Here is a 17,222-nt window from a genome sequence, read left to right on the forward strand (position 1 = left end):
TTTTAGTATTAGTCTGCTTTTATTTCCATATTCAGCTCTTTGAGGGAGACATCCTTTCACAATCTGAAAGGAGGAGGATATAGCCCACTGTAGTGCTGCTTCAGCACACTAAAACGCATCATACGAAAAATGGATCTGTTGACTTTTTCCCAAACAAAGTGAACATCTGTCCATGCACTCGGGACATAAAAAGAGTCCTGAAACAGAAACATTGTGTGTAAGAGATGCGCGCTGATGAATCTCACTTCACTGGCAGGAAGTCAAAAATGCCAGTTGGGAAGGACTGCACAGGAGTCAGGAAGTAAATACTGGTATTAGTGGATTTTAAAAGAAAAATGAACCCTAAAAAAAAGAATAAAAATTTAAAAGCAGTGCCTTTTCAGTATCTCACTGCAGCAGGCAGCAAGACTTAAAGGCACTACAGTGTGGCAGAATGGAGAAAATCTGGTGCATCCACCCTTCCAGAGTGCAAGAATATGGATTAAAAATTCCAAAATTGATGTAGACTTTCTGAAAATGAACAAACCTTTTCAGCACAAGTTACGGTGGTGCTGCAAAAAGGAAAAAAGAAGAGATGAGTCAGTTGCTGTGCTTTTTACAAACAACCTTACCACAGATGCTAGCTGGTGAAAGTCTACAAAGTACATGCTTCACACCTGTTCTAAAATTGATATTTAAATCCAGAAACTAGGCAGCTTCTCTCCCTCCTCCTTCTATAAAAAAATCTCCCATTTATGAAACGTAAACAAGCTAGATTCAAATAAATCTCTAAATATGAAGTCCACTAATTTCTCCTACAGGTACAAGAGGTATACTGCTCCATGTTTTATATTGACTCCTTAGATACCCAGGGGCTACAGATCTGTACACAGACAGCTGCAGAAGGCATGCTTCCAGCCTCCCCTTCCTTAAGGGAAGTCCTCAACAACAGAAAACCTGGATTACATTCCTGTGTCAAGTCCCATGTAAGTACCTTCACCAGTAAACTTTCTTCTCCCTCTAGAGTACAACAATTTAAAACTCCTTAAAGAGAAAACATTTCCTATAGGAGCTGCTAGAACTAGCATGTTTTCAACACACAAAGATACAATATGAATTTGTGAAGTAGAACTTGGAAAATCATTGGATTAAATAAAAGTTTCAGCATCAAGCAGTGACAGTCAGACAAGAGGAAGTGCTGCTGCCAGATTTCTAACCATTTCTGAAAAATTATAGATTTAACATGGATATTTAAACACCTACTCAGTTATATTATAGTTAACTTACTGTTTAAAGCATACTATATAAGCCCCACCCAATATCACCTAGCATGAAATTCTTACAAAAGCAAATTTTAAAATTTTATATTAGAGTTCTGTCAGTAGGACAAATTGAAGAGCTTGCAATGAGCTCTGTTTAAAAGTTGACCCTAATTGTCACAGCAGTGATTACTCTGGTAAAAAAGGACACAGACAGTATTCCACTCAGCTCAAAAATCTGACAGTCTGTGCCTGTATTTAAGAAAGCTTGTTTGTTCACTTCAGCCACATAAAGCAAACCAACTCAGAACAGCACATGCATTCACGCAACAATCTTCTGAAACAAATTAATTGATTTATAGTGGCAGTTGACAGTAAAGTTACTCTTCTCTGAAAGCTATCTTACCACAGTTTATTAGATTACTCTGGTTCTGCAAGGGTAATAATTTCTTCATTGATAAAAAATTCAACAGTCTCCTCCTCCCAGTCATCAACATTGCTGTCCAGCTCATCCGTGTCTACCCCTAGAATGGATAAAGAATTAACACAATGCCTCAAACACAGCAACAAGAGAATGATTCTATGCTCTTTCTAGGAACAGTTCTTAAAATAGCACTGAAATAAAAGGTATTTTTTGCTTTAAATCATAACAAGGACATGCTAATCTAGGTGTTCCTGCTCCAGCAGGGGGATTGGATTAGATGATTTTTTTGAGGTCCCTTCCAATCCCTGACATTCTGTGTAGTGTCATTAAATGACAAACAAGGCATTGCTGTCTCCCACCAGTTTTTTGAGGACTTCTTTGGTCATATACAACATCCAAATTTCTTATGCCAAAGTCAAACCAATGCCTTGAAGCAGAAAGAAGCCATGTGAAGCACAGGCAGCCAAGTCTGGCAGCCAGCACTTTCAATTTTCTCCCATGCAAAATCAAAATTCAATATGATTTAAAAAAATAAAATCAAGGACAAAACCTTCAGAAAAGGTTTGACAGGAAAACAACAGAGAAAAAGAAAACAAGTTACCAGAACAGTTGTTACTTGCTAAGAAGTGGTAGCTATCTAACATCAAGTCTTTACAAGCACTGCGTACCTCCTCGAAGCTCTAAGCGCTCGTTCCTTTGCTCCATGTACAACTCTTGTGCCATCTTGCGGTACTTTCTGAATTCTTCCATCATTGTACGTCTCCTTTCCACCAGTTCCTACAGAGGCAAGCAGCAGCTGTTAACTCTCATAACGATAGCATGGAAAACTTTTCTTCAATCCTTTCAACCAACTTCAAGCCTTTTATGTAATGTAAAAGTTGTTTCGGTAAGGGTTTGGTTTTTTTCTTGTTATTAAAGGTTTTTTTAATTAGTTTAAAGAGTGCCAAATACAACAAGTCACTAAGAATCCCAAACTTCCAATACTTCTGCTTACTGAACTATCACCATTGCCTCTCCAGATTCATTACCACTTAACCTGAAAGTTGTGTGGCATCTGTGTGTGCTACCCATAGGAGGCAAGTCTAAGCACCTAGATTAACAAGATCACAGATGTTTATTATAAAAGAAATCTAACATAAATAACCATTACAACAACAACATCATACAAGTTAAAAGAACTTCATTTATGTTATTATATTTCAAAAATTGTCTTACTTTTGAAGCTTTGGACTGGCTCAGGCGATCCTTCTGCTCAAATATCTTTGAGTACTTCTTCAGATCCTTCTTAATTTGCTGTAAAACAGAATTTTATTTCAACTAAGGTTGAAGTCAGACTAGCAATCACAATCATCACATTCTAATAAGAATTTCTCTGGCAGTTTTGAGCATGCTTAGTATATTTAAAAACTGCTTTTCTAGGCAATTCCCCTTCACTATTATTTTACTTGATCTTCCTGGCTTACAGATAACAAACAATTCTGTAAGTATTTAATTACAGAAGTCTGGACAGGTAAATTCAGTTATGTTCCTCTTCACATCCTTTCACTATACCACAACTGTGAGCACAACTGGTTACAGTTTCTATTCCAAACATAAAAAACAGTTAATATTTATTAGTCACTCCCACAAGTGAGGTCCACTATGGCAATATGGTTTTTCAAAAGCTTAGGGAGAAAGGCAATTCTACAGCTCTAACAGTTCAAGCCTCATTCTCAAGAAAAGGAAGATAAATCCTGGTTTGTGTATATATATACACACACACACACTCCAAACCCATGTCCAACAGGATTGAGTGGAACACACTACCTTTATCTGATCCTCACTGAGCAAGGTAGCTGGTCGTGGTCTCCACAGAAGTTGACAGAACCTGTCCTTATTGTTTTTCTGAAGCAGACGTCCTTGGAAGGTCCATAACCAATATGCATTGTCCACCTGCAAGAGTGGTGTAACATCTCATCAAGGCAAGCTGTAACTTAACGCTCTCGTTCTCACTATATATCTTTTAAGGATTTTTCATTTGTATGTAGTAAAAGTAGCATCATTATTCAGTGAAAACGACATGCTCTTTTCATTAGCATCTTCCTTGCACAAGCCAAATTCATCAGCAAAATAGAGTTCAATTGTTCCATTGAAGCCCTGCACGAAGCCATATTCTGGATGCTCAAAGTTTAAAATTAAGCAAGGTCTTCTATCATAAAGTCTCACACTCTGTCTGCACAGTAGAGGATTACAGTGCAGCAATGGCTGGAACCATGTGAAAGTAATAACAGATGCAGTTATTCTATGCAGACCACACAGAGGACATCAAGCTCCAGTAGCTAAAGATACATTAAGAAGTATAATGAAAATTCAGAAGGACATTCACTTTAGAACTGTGAATAGCTCAGCCAGAACTAGTTTTCAACAATCAGCAAAGCTTACAGCCCAAGTAAATACTGATATTCACAAATTAACGTGTAAAACTATGGTGCAGATTGTCAGTCATATGACAAGTGACAGGTGTCCATTTTCTCTTCACAACCAATAGCTCTTGCCAACATCTTCAGAAGGGGAAGGAAAAGATGAATGCACTGGTACCTTATGGCTCCACCAAGACACAGAAGTCACAATGTATCTGCCTGTAGGATCCCATTCCACATCTGAAGCTGTATAGTGTTCAGCAATATTCATCATGGTGCAATCAGATGTATCAACAAATGCTAAGGCACCGTTCATGCTGCAAAGATAAAAATGACAGTTTTACGCACCAGCATAACTCTTTTTTTTTTAAACAGGTTTCACATCTTTTCAGCAAGCAGCCAAGACTCAGCCCAATAACTTGCATCTGTGGCTAGAAAATGTGATTAAATAACCAAAAATCAACATAAGAACAAAAAACTTCCATTAGTATGTTCAAGGACCTTTAACACATTTTACATTCATTCCTAAAGTCACGATGAAAACATATTACAGCCAAGTTACAGCTGAAGTTTAACAATGATGTGCCAAGATAATTAAAAACAAAGCTAAGTTCAAAAATAAAAATACATTTCTCAGACGAGCAGCATTACTTGTCTGAAACACACAAAGCCAAACACTGCCCAGCTGGTTAATACAAGTCTTCACCTACTCTAACAGGAAGCTTTTCTGATACGTATATATAAGCAGTGCGTGTATACACATGTGTATATAAATAACATCTCTATTGTAAGAGCATTCTAAGAGTACTGCCCATAAGGCACAAGGCTATGACAACAACCTATTACAAGAACCACATGGATCAGTTCAGAGTCAACCATTAAACAAAGTGTTTCTAAATATCCACTCAGTTGTTGAAAAAATTATTCTTTGTTTTATGTGGCAGAAATATCAAGTCAAGGTTACTGTTTCATGATAGAGCTTGGTTGTTTGTATCTTTGTCTTCCCTTTGCTTTTACAAAATCTTATCAGAATTGCATAGTAATGCAACTGGACAGGGTTTCAATAAAGCAATGAAAACCCTTGTGAGCTTTAATAATGTCAAGTACCTAATAGATTCAAACTGTCAGATTACCAGAGGCCAAAGTAACTCCTTCCCTCCAAAGACTCTCAAAGTCAATAATGTTTTTTTTTTGCCCATTTAAATATCAAAACTTTGACTTAATACATTTATGGAGATAGCAAATACTTCCTGATTAAATCATCTAGCCCTTTTTTTCCTCCTTTAAAAGCAGTATAGTATTCAGTAACCTGTGCAACGCTCACCTTCTGAGGCCAGCCAACACTACAAATTGACCTTGAGGACTCCAGAATATCGTGTTTGCCTGTTGTTTGTCAAATGTTTCTGGAAAGAAAGGAGGAATTAAGAAAAATAATTACAATCCAACCCCATCGGTTAGATCATAAGCAGTAAATACATCCTTTACTCAAAAGACATATCTGAACTCAAAGTCTTTACAAGAGTCCTTAGCTCTAGGTTTCTAAAGACAACACCCAGCAGCATAAAAACATCCAAAGTCAGCAGAAAAAAGGGAGATCAGAAGATCCAATATCCATCTTGAAAAAAATTTTACCTCATCAGTTAAGTCCATGTTATTGCCTTGCACAAACATCCCAAGACCACAGTTATTTCTAGCTTGTAAGCCTTGTGTTCTCAGAAACTAGACTGATGTGAAGTGGAAATAGTTTAGCTGTCAGCAAAAACCTAGGTTTCTCAAATATATCAGGTATAGCATCTGCTGCCACACTACCATAACCAACCACAGTCTGAGTTTGCTACACACAAAATGCTTAACATGTGCATCTCGCTTATCTTTCCAGTTACTTACTGATGAGTTCTATTTTCCCATTGTTTTTAACGTGGTAAAAGGAAACTGAAATTCGTGGAGTTTCTCCATGCAACACAGCAAACTTGCTTCCATTTGGTTCCCAAGCAAAGGCTATGATGCTTTCTTTAAAAAAAATAAAGAGAGGTCAAAACTATGTAAAAAACAAACAAACAAACCTATAATAAAGAGCTTCAATTACAAGAAGTTATCAAAGAAAACCGAGATGTAGAAAAGGGAATCCAGAATTTAAACTCTGCCATAAAAAAAACTGTTTTTAAAAACAAAGGTTGATAAGGCAAATGCAGGACCCTGGGGAAGTGTTCTGACAGACCCAACAGCTCCAAAGTCTCTCACACTAAAGAGTATTTTCAGATAGTCAGACCTTCATCTTTTCAAACGTTTTCAATCCTGTTAGTTAGCAACAAGCATGAATAGCAATGAAAGCACTGGCTTTCCACACGTCACATGAGAAGCCTTGCAAGATGAATACCATAGTTCCCATCAAGAGTAAGTGCCCTAATTATCAACAAATGTTACATGTTGATGGGAACTATGTAAGACACCACATCTACCAAAAGAAAAGGCTACACAGAACAGTTAAGTATCAGAATGTTGGAATTACCTTTCATTTCCACCACATCCACAGGCACCTGTTTCTCTCTCATTCGGAATATTTCAAAGTTGGTCACTACTCCCTGCAAAGGCCAACATCAGCTCATTAATCAGTACAGAAGCAACAGAATTTTTTTTTTAATCACCATGCATAGAAGGATGGCTACAAGACTGGCCCAAGAGAACTCAGGATAACAGTCAAAGGCTCAAGATTTTTTTCTTATAAACAGATAAACAGCGCATGCCTCATCACTGAACACACTCTAAATCCTTTTGTTCTGTTAAAGAATAACAGAAGGATTGGATACAGTATTTTTTTTTTTTAGACTTAAATTAAGCTGAAGTAGATAAAACATATGGTAAATTCTGCAGCATAGCCTATAGCTTCAACAACCAATTTTACAGAGAACAGGGAAAGAGACCTAGCACTCAGTCATTTTAAAAAAATAATTAACTCCACCATATCAGTAAATTAAAAGCAAATCCTGGATGCAAATATGACATACATTTGGCTCTCCACATACTTCAAACTCAGCAGTCAAAGCTATTTTTATTTTTCCATCATAGAATTTAAACTGGCTATGTTGAAAGACAGTATTGAAAGAAAATGAAGCGTCAGCATGAAAGAAAACAAGTTTTATGAACACAATCACAGTCTACGCACCTGTGTGCCTTTGGGAGTCCTGTCTACCTTCACACACAGGTAATCACCATTCTTCTGCCAGTGTAGTTTACAATCTACAACATTGAACAAATTCCGCACACGGATCTCTTGTCTGGCAGGCAGTTGCATTAAGGTCACTCTTGCTGGGATGTCTTTGTCCTCAGGCACCCAGAAAGCAATTATGTTACCACCTGGAGACCACGAGAAATCTCTACAGGAATAAAGTTAGACATATTCCATTTTAATTTTTTTAGTTAGAGATACTACAAGCAGAAACTATTTTCAGTGTTCTGAATGCTGCAGACAACTATATCAACTCCCAGTAAAAAGGCATATACAGATGAGCAACTGAAGAGTTTCTAACCTTACACATAACATGTTTTTAATTGCCATTTAAACCTGCTATATCAGCAACATCATCTAAACAGTAAGATTCACTAAAGTGAAGGGTAGCACAAACCCAGACAATCTGTGAAACATGATTAAACCAATCAGTGACTTCCCTCTATGAAATTATGGAGAAGACAATCCTCCTGCACTTGAGGACACTGGATTTTAACTGTTTTTTTTCCCAAAAAGCACCTCAAAAACTCACAGGAATTAGCATCTACTGTGCAGGCATGCACAAAACCAAACTAGTTCCTTGCCAATAGGCAGCATACAGTGTACAGCACACCAGTCTTAAAAGATGTTACATAAACTGCATACCAGTTTTGTTTGGTAGATAAGGAACCAGGATGCCAAGTTAGACACTAGATTACACTTTACTACAAAGATTTCTAAGTATGGATTGACATACACAGCTAACAGCTTAAGTGGAAAACTTTCTGCTTTTTTTTTTTGCCAGTTTGTCCGATTTGAACACTTCAGTATCAGGCTATTTGCTCTAATCAGTAGAAAATTCACTTCACTATTTAGAAGTCCCAGACATAAAGACAAAACTGTAGCTACTTTTAGAAAGGAATATACTCACCTTATCCCATTGATTTTCAAGCTTTTTTTGTCCAACAATCCCATAGACTAAAAGAAGAGAAAGCTGTCAACTTTCAAGTAACATTCTTGCACATACATCAAGAGTAGAAGGCTTATGTGTAAGAGCATAAACCAGTTCCTTAACTGTGGATGGTGTTGAGAGATCCTTTACCCCCTATATTAATGTAAGTATACCACAGTAACCAATAAGACTAATTCTATGTAATGATTTTCTAATGAGTAGCAGCCCATGCTAAAATAAAAACATAAAAGTAGATCATGCTGCGATTTACAGTGTCTTTCAGGTATTCTGGCAAACACCTGCCACTAAGGCCTGGATGGCATTGTATAACTTTGATTCTGTTCACTACTATATTGAGCTCTCCAGGCTTTCTAGAAGCACAGCAAGAACATTGCAACATTGCTGTCAGGCTCAGCTAGTTTTTTGATCCAGGAAAAAATCAAAAGATGAGCAAATGGATTTCTTCCCTCTTAAGCTGTAGAGTGCATTATTAAAACATAACTTTAAAACATATACCACATGAAATGCTGACACTGTAAAGCAATAAACATCGCACACAAACAAAACAACAACTTACAGGTGTTTCGTAGATGCTGAGGGTATCTGAAGTCATTCGAGCGAAGAATTTCCCATCATGACTCCATCTAAGAAAATAAAAAAAGAAAATAAGGTAAGAGTTGCCTGCTCATTAAACAAAGTCTATGGCTGCTTGCTCTCTAACACTGCTTTGCAACCTACTTAAAAATAGGCCAGTGAGCTGAGTTTTCACAGTGGAATCCTCGTTTCTTTTGTCCAGTCAGGATATCCCAGATGATAATAGCCTGAGGGTCATCCTGTGTGTCCATCAAAGGGCTGAAGGTCACTAAATATCTACAAAGGAAATAATCAATTTTACTAATAAAATTTGATTTAACACACGAGTAAAGCAGACTTTCATCCAAATAATATTAAAATACAATGCACTTTTAAACAGCACTTCCTCTAACAGGATGTTCTAGAGGTGAGAGAAAAGCTTTCAAGGCATGGTAATTCCTAGCATCCCTTCACCTGAAAAGCCTCTAGATTTACATGCAAGTTTTCTTGTGCTGATCTTACAAGGGAAAATCCCCCAGATACCTCGTTACCCACTACATTGTTTTGTGACCAGAATATCATTGACTTTACATCAAATACAAACCCATAGCCTGTGCCAACCTGAAATACAAGTATGCCAGACATCTCAATTTAAAGATAATCTCTTTCAAGTATAAAGAACTGAAACTGTTACTGATTCCAAGTATCTTACTTGAAAACTAGCAAAGTAAGATGCATCTCAAGTCCTAGAATGACTTAAAAATGATTCCCTAAAGAACTCTTATATGCGAAAGAAAGCTTAAATTATTAATTTTAATACTACAGATGTGAAAGATGCTTCTCAGCTACATTTTCTCAGAGAACCAGAATACTACAGACTACCCCATCTAACCAAAGAGAAAAAACTACCATTCCCTCAGATAATGACTTCAATGAAGCCTGACAGTTCAAATTCGTAGAACAGTAAACTCCAGATTGCCTTAAGTATACCCACTGAAATCAAAGTAAAGTTTGACAGTTTCATTTATTCTGAAAAGGAATTCTGCGTATGAAAAGCAACACTTCCAAAGGCAGAGAAGAACTAAAGACCTCAGTAACACAAGATCTGAAAACATAGCAGGCAGAATGCATGCACTTCACATCTCTTAACCCAAACCAATGTCACACTCCATACCTTTCACAGGGTGAGAAGTCAATAAGCTGTACTCCCTGGTGACTAAACCTTTGAATCTGCTTGAACTTCTCTCCACCCCAAAGCGCAATGCCCCTCTGGTGGAACGTAGCCAGATAGGTACCCTTGGGAGACCAACGTACGTAGGTTTCTGTCCACCGCTGCAAAAAATAATTTAAAAATAATTTTTAAAAATGTATATAAAAGAATCAAACTTCGTGCTCAGTAATGGAAAGGGAAGGACTCCCATGTGGCTAGTAACAGTGTGTTTCACAAATCCACTTGCTCAGTGAAGATCTCGGAATGAGCAATGTTAAACCAGTTTGGCTTTAAGTTTCACACACAATTTACAATTATTCTGCAGTTCAGATTGTTTCATCTTACTGATCTCTGAAAGTATTTACCAAGGACAGTAACAATCATTGTTGAGTAACAATCACAACAACCCAGCTGCTTCAGATTCTTTCTTGGACTGTGGCTCTGGCGAGAATATCTCCATTCTCAGCAAGTTTAGACTCTTCACACTTTTAACAACACTAAGTCAAAAGGTACCAACAACACAGATCATGGCCAGCACTATCCACGGCAATGAGCAAAACTGCTCTCCACCCCAGAGACAGTTTCTTTTAACCGTAACACATAATGGTTTTAGAGAAAGAAAATGTTTCTGGGCACCTGCAGTTCTTAGCAAGTCAGCTGGCTTACAGCAGGCAGGCACACTAACTCTCCCATTTATATGGTATTACCAAACCAGCTAGTCTTCTTCAGTACCTCTGCGGTGAGCACAAAGGGAAAAAATGACCAGAAGCCACATGCTTAAATACATACTCAGCACCAACAAACAGTACTCCTCAAACTCTGACTATGCATTTTCACTCAGATCCTCCTGAATCACCTATAGTGTACAAATGGCATACATATAATGTACTAATAAGCAGGTTAAATTAAAAGAAAAGGAAGACAGACAAGTTAACTCCACATTTGTTTTACCTAAGCAGCTAAGCCTAATTCTAAAGGACATAATTTCACTGTCACTTTCCAAAGGAAGAAAAGAGAGGAAAAGTATTTCAGCAAAGGAAGACTTTCTTTTTTTAACTGATAAGCCTGAACTGCTACAAAATGAAAGCAACTGACAGTGTATCTGCAATGCACAGCACGTCCAGGACACTCACTGCTCTGTCCTCGATTTGAACAGGCTCCTTGATATCATTCCAAAAAATGGAGGTCCGGTCTCCTGACTCAAAGATCACACTGTACTGATCTCTACAATCAGGATCTTCCAACCAGTAACGAAGATTCCCCTAAGAAAAACAAAAGATCATCAGCAAATCAAAGACCAGGAAGACAAGCAAATTGCAATCTATATGGCAGGTGGAAGTTTGTCTTCACAGAGCATGCACCATTGGTGTTCCATCATTGCAAACAAGTTACTGAAGTGAAATTTTATAATCCAGACCCACTGGTTATTTGAGGCTGTAACGCTACAATGGGAAGATAATAACAGGGTGGCTACAGTAAGTGAAAATGAGCCCAAATACATTTCTGCATTGGTGGCTGCTGAAGGAAAAGATCTGCTTCCCTTTGGAATGCCTCAGATAGGCAGCACCTCCAAAGATACCCTCACCTTCACTGCCATCTCTTAAATGATATCTGAGAAGGGGTGGATCCTGGCTCCACCCCTTCCAGGCACTCAGGTGCATTGCTTGCACCTGAGCTTCTCTGGGTGGGCCCTGCCTTTCTACCAGGTACTCAATCACTGCTTCAGGCCATGATTTAGCATTTCCACTGCAGAGGCTAACAGTACACATCATAAAAAGGTGGACCTTCAAGGTAGTTCAATAACATTTAACACATTTCGCCCCAAGTAACATGAGGTTTTGTTTGGTTTAGTTTTTTTTGTTGTTGCCATTTGGGGTTTTACTTATTTAACTATCCCTTCCTCCAGAGTGCATTTTACAAAGCTAGTGGTAACAGCAGTTGCTCTCAAACATTTAACAATATAATTTAAAAATATAATAAGATGCTTTCAAAATTCTGTTTTTAAATAGGTTGCATCAGGTCACTGTTTATCCTAACTTTCTAGGTGGAACTCCAAGCAGAACCACTAATGTGAGAACAAAGGAACTGGAGTATGCAATCAGCACTGCCCCTGTCATTAACTTAATAAATTGTTAGTAGTCACCTTTCAAAAAACCCTTACCAAATCTTTAAATGGCTGTTTCTCAGGGATTTCCCACTCGTCACTGATTGTCATATACCTGAAAGAACAGTTGGAGTGGTTATACTTCGTGTAGGTACTCTTGATTAGAATCCAAAAGACTATAAACTTGTGATAGTTGTACTCACTTGTCAAAGTCTGTGAAAAGATTGACTCTGAAAGTGTGCTGCTTATCCAGTTTGTATCCATCTGCATTCTTCACAGCATCCACTGCATGAGATGGAGACATGTACTCCAGAAAGATGTACCTACAATGCAGGAACACAAGAGTATGCTCACTGGTCACTACATAAAAGAATGAATATATTAAAAACAAAAAAGAAACTGATGTTAATAATGAAGGGTAAGTCAGAGCAGTGTTTCAAACATAGCCCCCAGCAGGTGCTATCATAACTTACCCTTTTGTCTTCCCGTCTGCTTCTGGATAAAATTCATTTATAATTTTACCAAACTTGGAAAATATTTTATGGATGACATTCTTGAGTTTCTCAAGTCGGTCTGGTCCAACCTGGGGAACGTTATCCACTACTATCACTGAATCAATTCCATCTGCTTCCTGCGGCTGGTCTTTCAGTACATCACCAAGTAATTCTGCGAACAAAAAACAAAAATGAAGCACTGGCCTATATCATGAAAGAGAAAAACTGAAGGATAAAAATAACTAAGAGAAGGGAAAGACCTGAAATTCAGGAAACTGGTTCAATAACATTTAAGAAATCTGGTGGTCAGTGAAGCCTTCCTCAGAGAAGCAAAGTGAATAATACAAGGCCCCCCAGAAGCACTTGTTTGTTGAGATACGATAGTCCTCCATTTCTCGATAAGCTTCAAGGAATTAACTCTTGAAATCTTTCTTAATGAAATGCATTGGAGACATCAACAGTCCTACTATTAGCTTGTTTTAGGAGCTGGAATTGGCTCAAGAAGCTCTTAAAACCAACAGAGCAGAACACAGTAACATTCACTACCCAGTGACAGGTAGACTTAAATCATAACCACGTGAGTTTGACAGATCTAACACGTACCTCCCTTCCACACTACAACAGCTCTAGCACAATTCAAAACTATCTTCCATTTCAGAAGCTCTGCAAATACTAGCATCACTATAATTATGGCAGAGAACTCAAGCTCATTCAAAACCTTTAATTAAACAAAATTAAGGCGTCCTAAGACACTACGAACCACATTAAGCAAGCAACTAATGAATACAAGCACACCTTTTGTACCCTGTATATTCTTCAACCATACTAAACCCCCCTCACCTACCATTTTACACATTCACTGAGTACTTGCTGGCGGGATGGTTTGTTCAGTCCCTGTGCTGTCAGCTTCAAACTTCTTCTCACCAGAGTAAAATTGCCAAAGTCTTGCAACATAGTTGAAATCATACCGGCAAAGAAGGGAGAGCATCCAGAATGACCGTAACCCAGCAGTTGTGGTTTTAATGCCACACCAAGATTAAAGCAGTTGAAAGGCACACACTACACCCCCTTTGTCACACACAAAACGAGGAGCCACAAAAACCATGCTCAATTAGCTTCAAGCAGTAGGCTTCTAGACACAGTTTACCTGTGGAATTCTTCACATATCTTACTTTAAGCTGTATCTCAAGTCAAGTCCATTTAATTATTTTGTATCCACAAACTTAACGCCATTGGTAACATAGAATTTAAACACATTTGGGTTGCTCTCCCCTCAACTTTTTTCTACAAAGATGAAGGCTAACCCAGTTTGAGCCACAGACTCAGAAGAAAGGAAATAGCTGCAAATAAGTTAATTTCTAAGTACATATCATACCTTAGAGCATATTAAGATATACTGCCATTACCGAACTACCTAACAATGCACAAACACTGAGGCTGCGGACAGGTAACCTCCTGAGAGCTAAGAGATTGGCAGGGAAGCATCTGTTATGCCTACAAAAACTCCAAGGACCAAAAGAAGAACTTTCAAAGCCTGATGTTATAGGAGAATAACATCATTTTTTAGTTCTAGAATTCTTCATGTCTTTGATTTTCCCTGCATATAAAATGGAAGCACGTCCCACAAAGAACAGCAGGGATATTTCCATAAAATATAATAATAAGATAATTCTTAGGCTTTAATAATCACTTTTTCATAACCACATCCCACGAAAGGCTATAAAAGAGAGGAATGCTTGTTCAGTTTAAAACAGAAGTAGACAACATTCTATACCAAGTCAGAACTGTAACAGGTTAAACACATACCTACACTGTGCAACTCCTCTACCTTAAATTCAAAACTATGAACAAAGGAACCTTCAAAGAGCAAGCAGCTGGTTCAGCCAGCTCTTTTCCCACAGGCCAGAAGAGAGAGGCGTGGTGGGTACACAGCTATCTTCAGCTGGCAGAATTTTAAGGACCTCTCTCATTATCTGAACTAAAGCTTCATCGCACTTGAGCGATGATCTGACACATTCCTTCTGTGGAAGGTGGAACAGCTGTTCTGCTGTGCCAACACCACTCTGGAAAAAAAAAAATCAACACAAGTCAAAGTAACACCTGAGATGACCTAATCTTAAAGCCAGTCCGACTCAAAATCGCTCTTGAACATGTAATTCTTATCATAAACACTGAGATAGCTTTGAATCAGTGACGCTAATGACCTGGAATTGATTCTTCTGTGGAGTTGTCAGGGTAAAGCAAAAGGAATAAGGTAGCCCAAGAAGTAGCACAGGCAGATGGAAAACCAGACCAGCAGGAGTGACTAAACTTAAACACTGTAATTCAGCCACTAACACTGTATTATTCATATAGATGAAGAGTAAGTCAAATTAACCTGAAAGAATAAAACAGAAGACAGGAAACGTTCCCGGGTTCTTTCTACACAGTGACATGAACATGATAATCCCCAGTGTAGACAAAGCATCCAAAGCAAACACTTTGCCAGACAACAAGAATCCAGTGATAAACTTGCAGACACTTTTGCCAACGTGTCTCTAAGATACGCACATGTTCAAAGTGCTATACAGACTACTAAGAATAACACGCTTTCTTAATTTAAAAGACTTCTCCGCTTATTTATTAAGCTAAACATTGGACTGGAACACAAGAAAGCACAATTATCACCTGTGTTCCACCACCAGTTCAAACCACCTGCTGACTTAAGAAGCAGTGTGTGCTTTAAGATGCATTTTTCCAGTTCTGATACGTGTAACTATTACAGAGCCTACAGCAGCATTTACGTCAGAGTAAGAACTGGCATAACAGACATGTGGATTTGCTACTCAAGAATTGACACGGTTAATCTTGAAAGATTCGTCCAAAACTGCTGAAAAACTGAAGCACCGTTAGCGGCCTTACACCAGAGACAGCTGCTGCCACAACGCCTCACGGGGCCATTGGACGGCTGGGTCATTGTACGACAGTCACCGCGCAGTTTTTCTCAGAGGCCCCGATTTGCTGCACACCCGCAGCTCACCGCCACGTTTCAGGAGTGCAGCGCGGGGCGCAGCCCGCACGGACGGGGCGCAGCCGCCCCGCGCTCCCGCAGCGCCCGGCCCAGCCCGGCCCGCCGCCCGCACCTTCGTCGCTGATGTCGTCCACGAAGCCCTCGGGATCGCTGAAGGAGAGCTCGTCCTCGGGCTCGGCGGGCGCGGCCTCCCCGTCCTCCCGCGGCTCGCAGGGCTCGGCTGGCGGCCCGGCCTCGGCCGGCGGCTCGCTCTCGGCCTCCTCCGGGGGCGGCTCGGCCTCGGGCCCGGCCTGGGGCTCAGCCCGCTCGGGGCTCTCCCGGCCGGACGCCGGCTGCGGGGAGGGCGGCTGAGGCGGCTGCGGCTCGGCGGGCTCCGAGGCGGCGGGCGGCGGCTCAGGGGGGCCCTCAGAGCCGCCCTCTTCCGCCGGCCCCTCTCTCTCGTCCTCCTTCAGCTGCTGCTCGGGCGGCGGCTCGGGCGGCGCTCCGTCGGGCCGCTCGGGCTCCTCGGCCGGGCCCTGTGCGCCGGGCGGCGCGGGGCTGTCCTCGGTGCCCTGCATGGGGGTCGGTGCGGGGCGCCGCCGGCCGCGCGTTCCCAGCTCGAGGGCGACGGGAAAAGGAGCGGGGGAGGGGCGGGGAGGCTCCTACGGCCGGGCCATGTGCGCCAGGCCCCGCGAGCCGCCGCTACCAACGGGCAGGAAGGCGGGGGGAGCGGCCCTGCCCCGATGGTGCTTTCGTCCGCCGCCGCCGCCCCTCCCTCCCTGCTCTGCCCCGCAGCGATCGCCACCTCCTTCGCCGCTCACCCCCCTTCGCTCGGCCGGCAGCGCCGTCCGTCCTTTCCCGGCTCTCACGGCTGCGGCTCCCCCCGCTCCGCCGCTCCGTGGTTGAGCCCAACATGGCGGCCCCGGCCCGGCCGCTGAGGTGGGGTTGGGCCGAACCATTTCGCGGGAGGCCAAAAGCTGGACGCGTCTTGGTGCTTAATTGGAAGGGCGACGGCAGAACCCTCCGTGCCGTGCTGACGCCTCAGGCCATCCCCGCGTCCAGCACCAGGCAGGAGCCGACGGCACAGCGCAGCGAAACTTGCCGCCTTCCCCCCCGCGGAGCTCCCGCCATGGGCCCGCCCGAAGGCGGCGGGGCGAGCGCGGGCGCTACCAAAGCTCCTGAGGTGGGGGGGGCGGTGCTGATCGCGCGGCGCTCCGCCAACGCGTCGCCTGTGCGTGGGGCTGGGCCGGCGCTGAGGGAGCCGAGCGGGGCTGAGGGTTGGTGTGAGCTGAGCGCGGGCTGTGAGTGCGCGGCCAGCTCGAGAGCTGGGCTGTGTGTTCGTTCAACCGCGGCTTTGTACCGAGGAGACATCAGGCTGGTGCAGAAATACGTATACGTTCGGTGTGTGCTGATACATCCAAACTGACACAGGGAACCTGCAGCTTTTCTTTGATGCCATCGGGTCTAAGGGACGGCTTTAGGGGAGAAAGGCTCAGAGCGGTTCTTGAGGAAGATTTAATCTCGGTTTGCTCCTGAGATGAGCTCCTGATCCTGCTTTTTGCGTGCCCCAGCACCGTGCTTCAAAGCATCGAGACGCTGAGGTGCGGACTGTCAGCATAGAAGCGTCGTGAGGA

General features: G+C 41.5%; 1 protein-coding gene across 2 annotated transcripts; it reads right to left on the reverse strand.

Annotated features, from left to right (window-relative positions):
• On the reverse strand, nt 1-16,671 carry EIF3B (eukaryotic translation initiation factor 3 subunit B). 2 transcript variants are annotated; one of them, XM_031606541.2, is made up of 20 exons: nt 15,722-16,671; nt 12,579-12,771; nt 12,309-12,428; nt 12,163-12,220; nt 11,135-11,263; nt 9,966-10,123; nt 8,957-9,088; nt 8,796-8,862; nt 8,198-8,244; nt 7,225-7,435; nt 6,571-6,643; nt 5,949-6,071; nt 5,386-5,464; nt 4,240-4,378; nt 3,469-3,594; nt 2,878-2,955; nt 2,331-2,439; nt 1,645-1,762; nt 527-551; nt 1-197 (listed from the first exon to the last, which is right to left on the reverse strand). In XM_031606541.2, exons 1-18 carry the CDS (start codon nt 16,164-16,166, stop codon nt 1,659-1,661), a joined length of 2,391 nt encoding a protein of 796 aa, XP_031462401.1. In that variant the 5' UTR covers nt 16,167-16,671; the 3' UTR covers nt 1-197; nt 527-551; nt 1,645-1,658. The 2 variants fall into 2 exon arrangements, with proteins under 2 accessions (XP_031462401.1, XP_031462400.1); XM_031606540.2 differs by having other exon boundaries at nt 1-551; nt 15,722-16,670.
• Nucleotides 16,672-17,222: the final 551 nt, after the last annotated feature.

The sequence above is a fragment of the Phasianus colchicus genome, chromosome 16, assembly GCF_987193195.1.
Source record: "Phasianus colchicus chromosome 16, bPhaCol1.hap1.1, whole genome shotgun sequence".
Lineage (NCBI taxonomy): Eukaryota > Metazoa > Chordata > Aves > Galliformes > Phasianidae > Phasianus > Phasianus colchicus.

What these genes read in the sequence shown, in the direction of transcription:
- EIF3B (XM_031606541.2), bottom strand. Translation starts at nt 16,166, where the DNA reads ATGCAGGGCACCGAGGACAGCCCCGCGCCGCCCGGCGCACAGGGCCCG. An exon ending in TTGAAAATCAATGGGATAAG is followed by an intron (nt 7,436 to 8,197) that starts GTGAGTATATTC and finishes TTATTCCTGTAG; the next exon opens with AGATTTCTCGTGGTCTCCAG. An exon ending in TGTCTTGGTGGAGCCATAAG is followed by an intron (nt 3,595 to 4,239) that starts GTACCAGTGCAT and finishes CCACTCTTGCAG; the next exon opens with GTGGACAATGCATATTGGTT.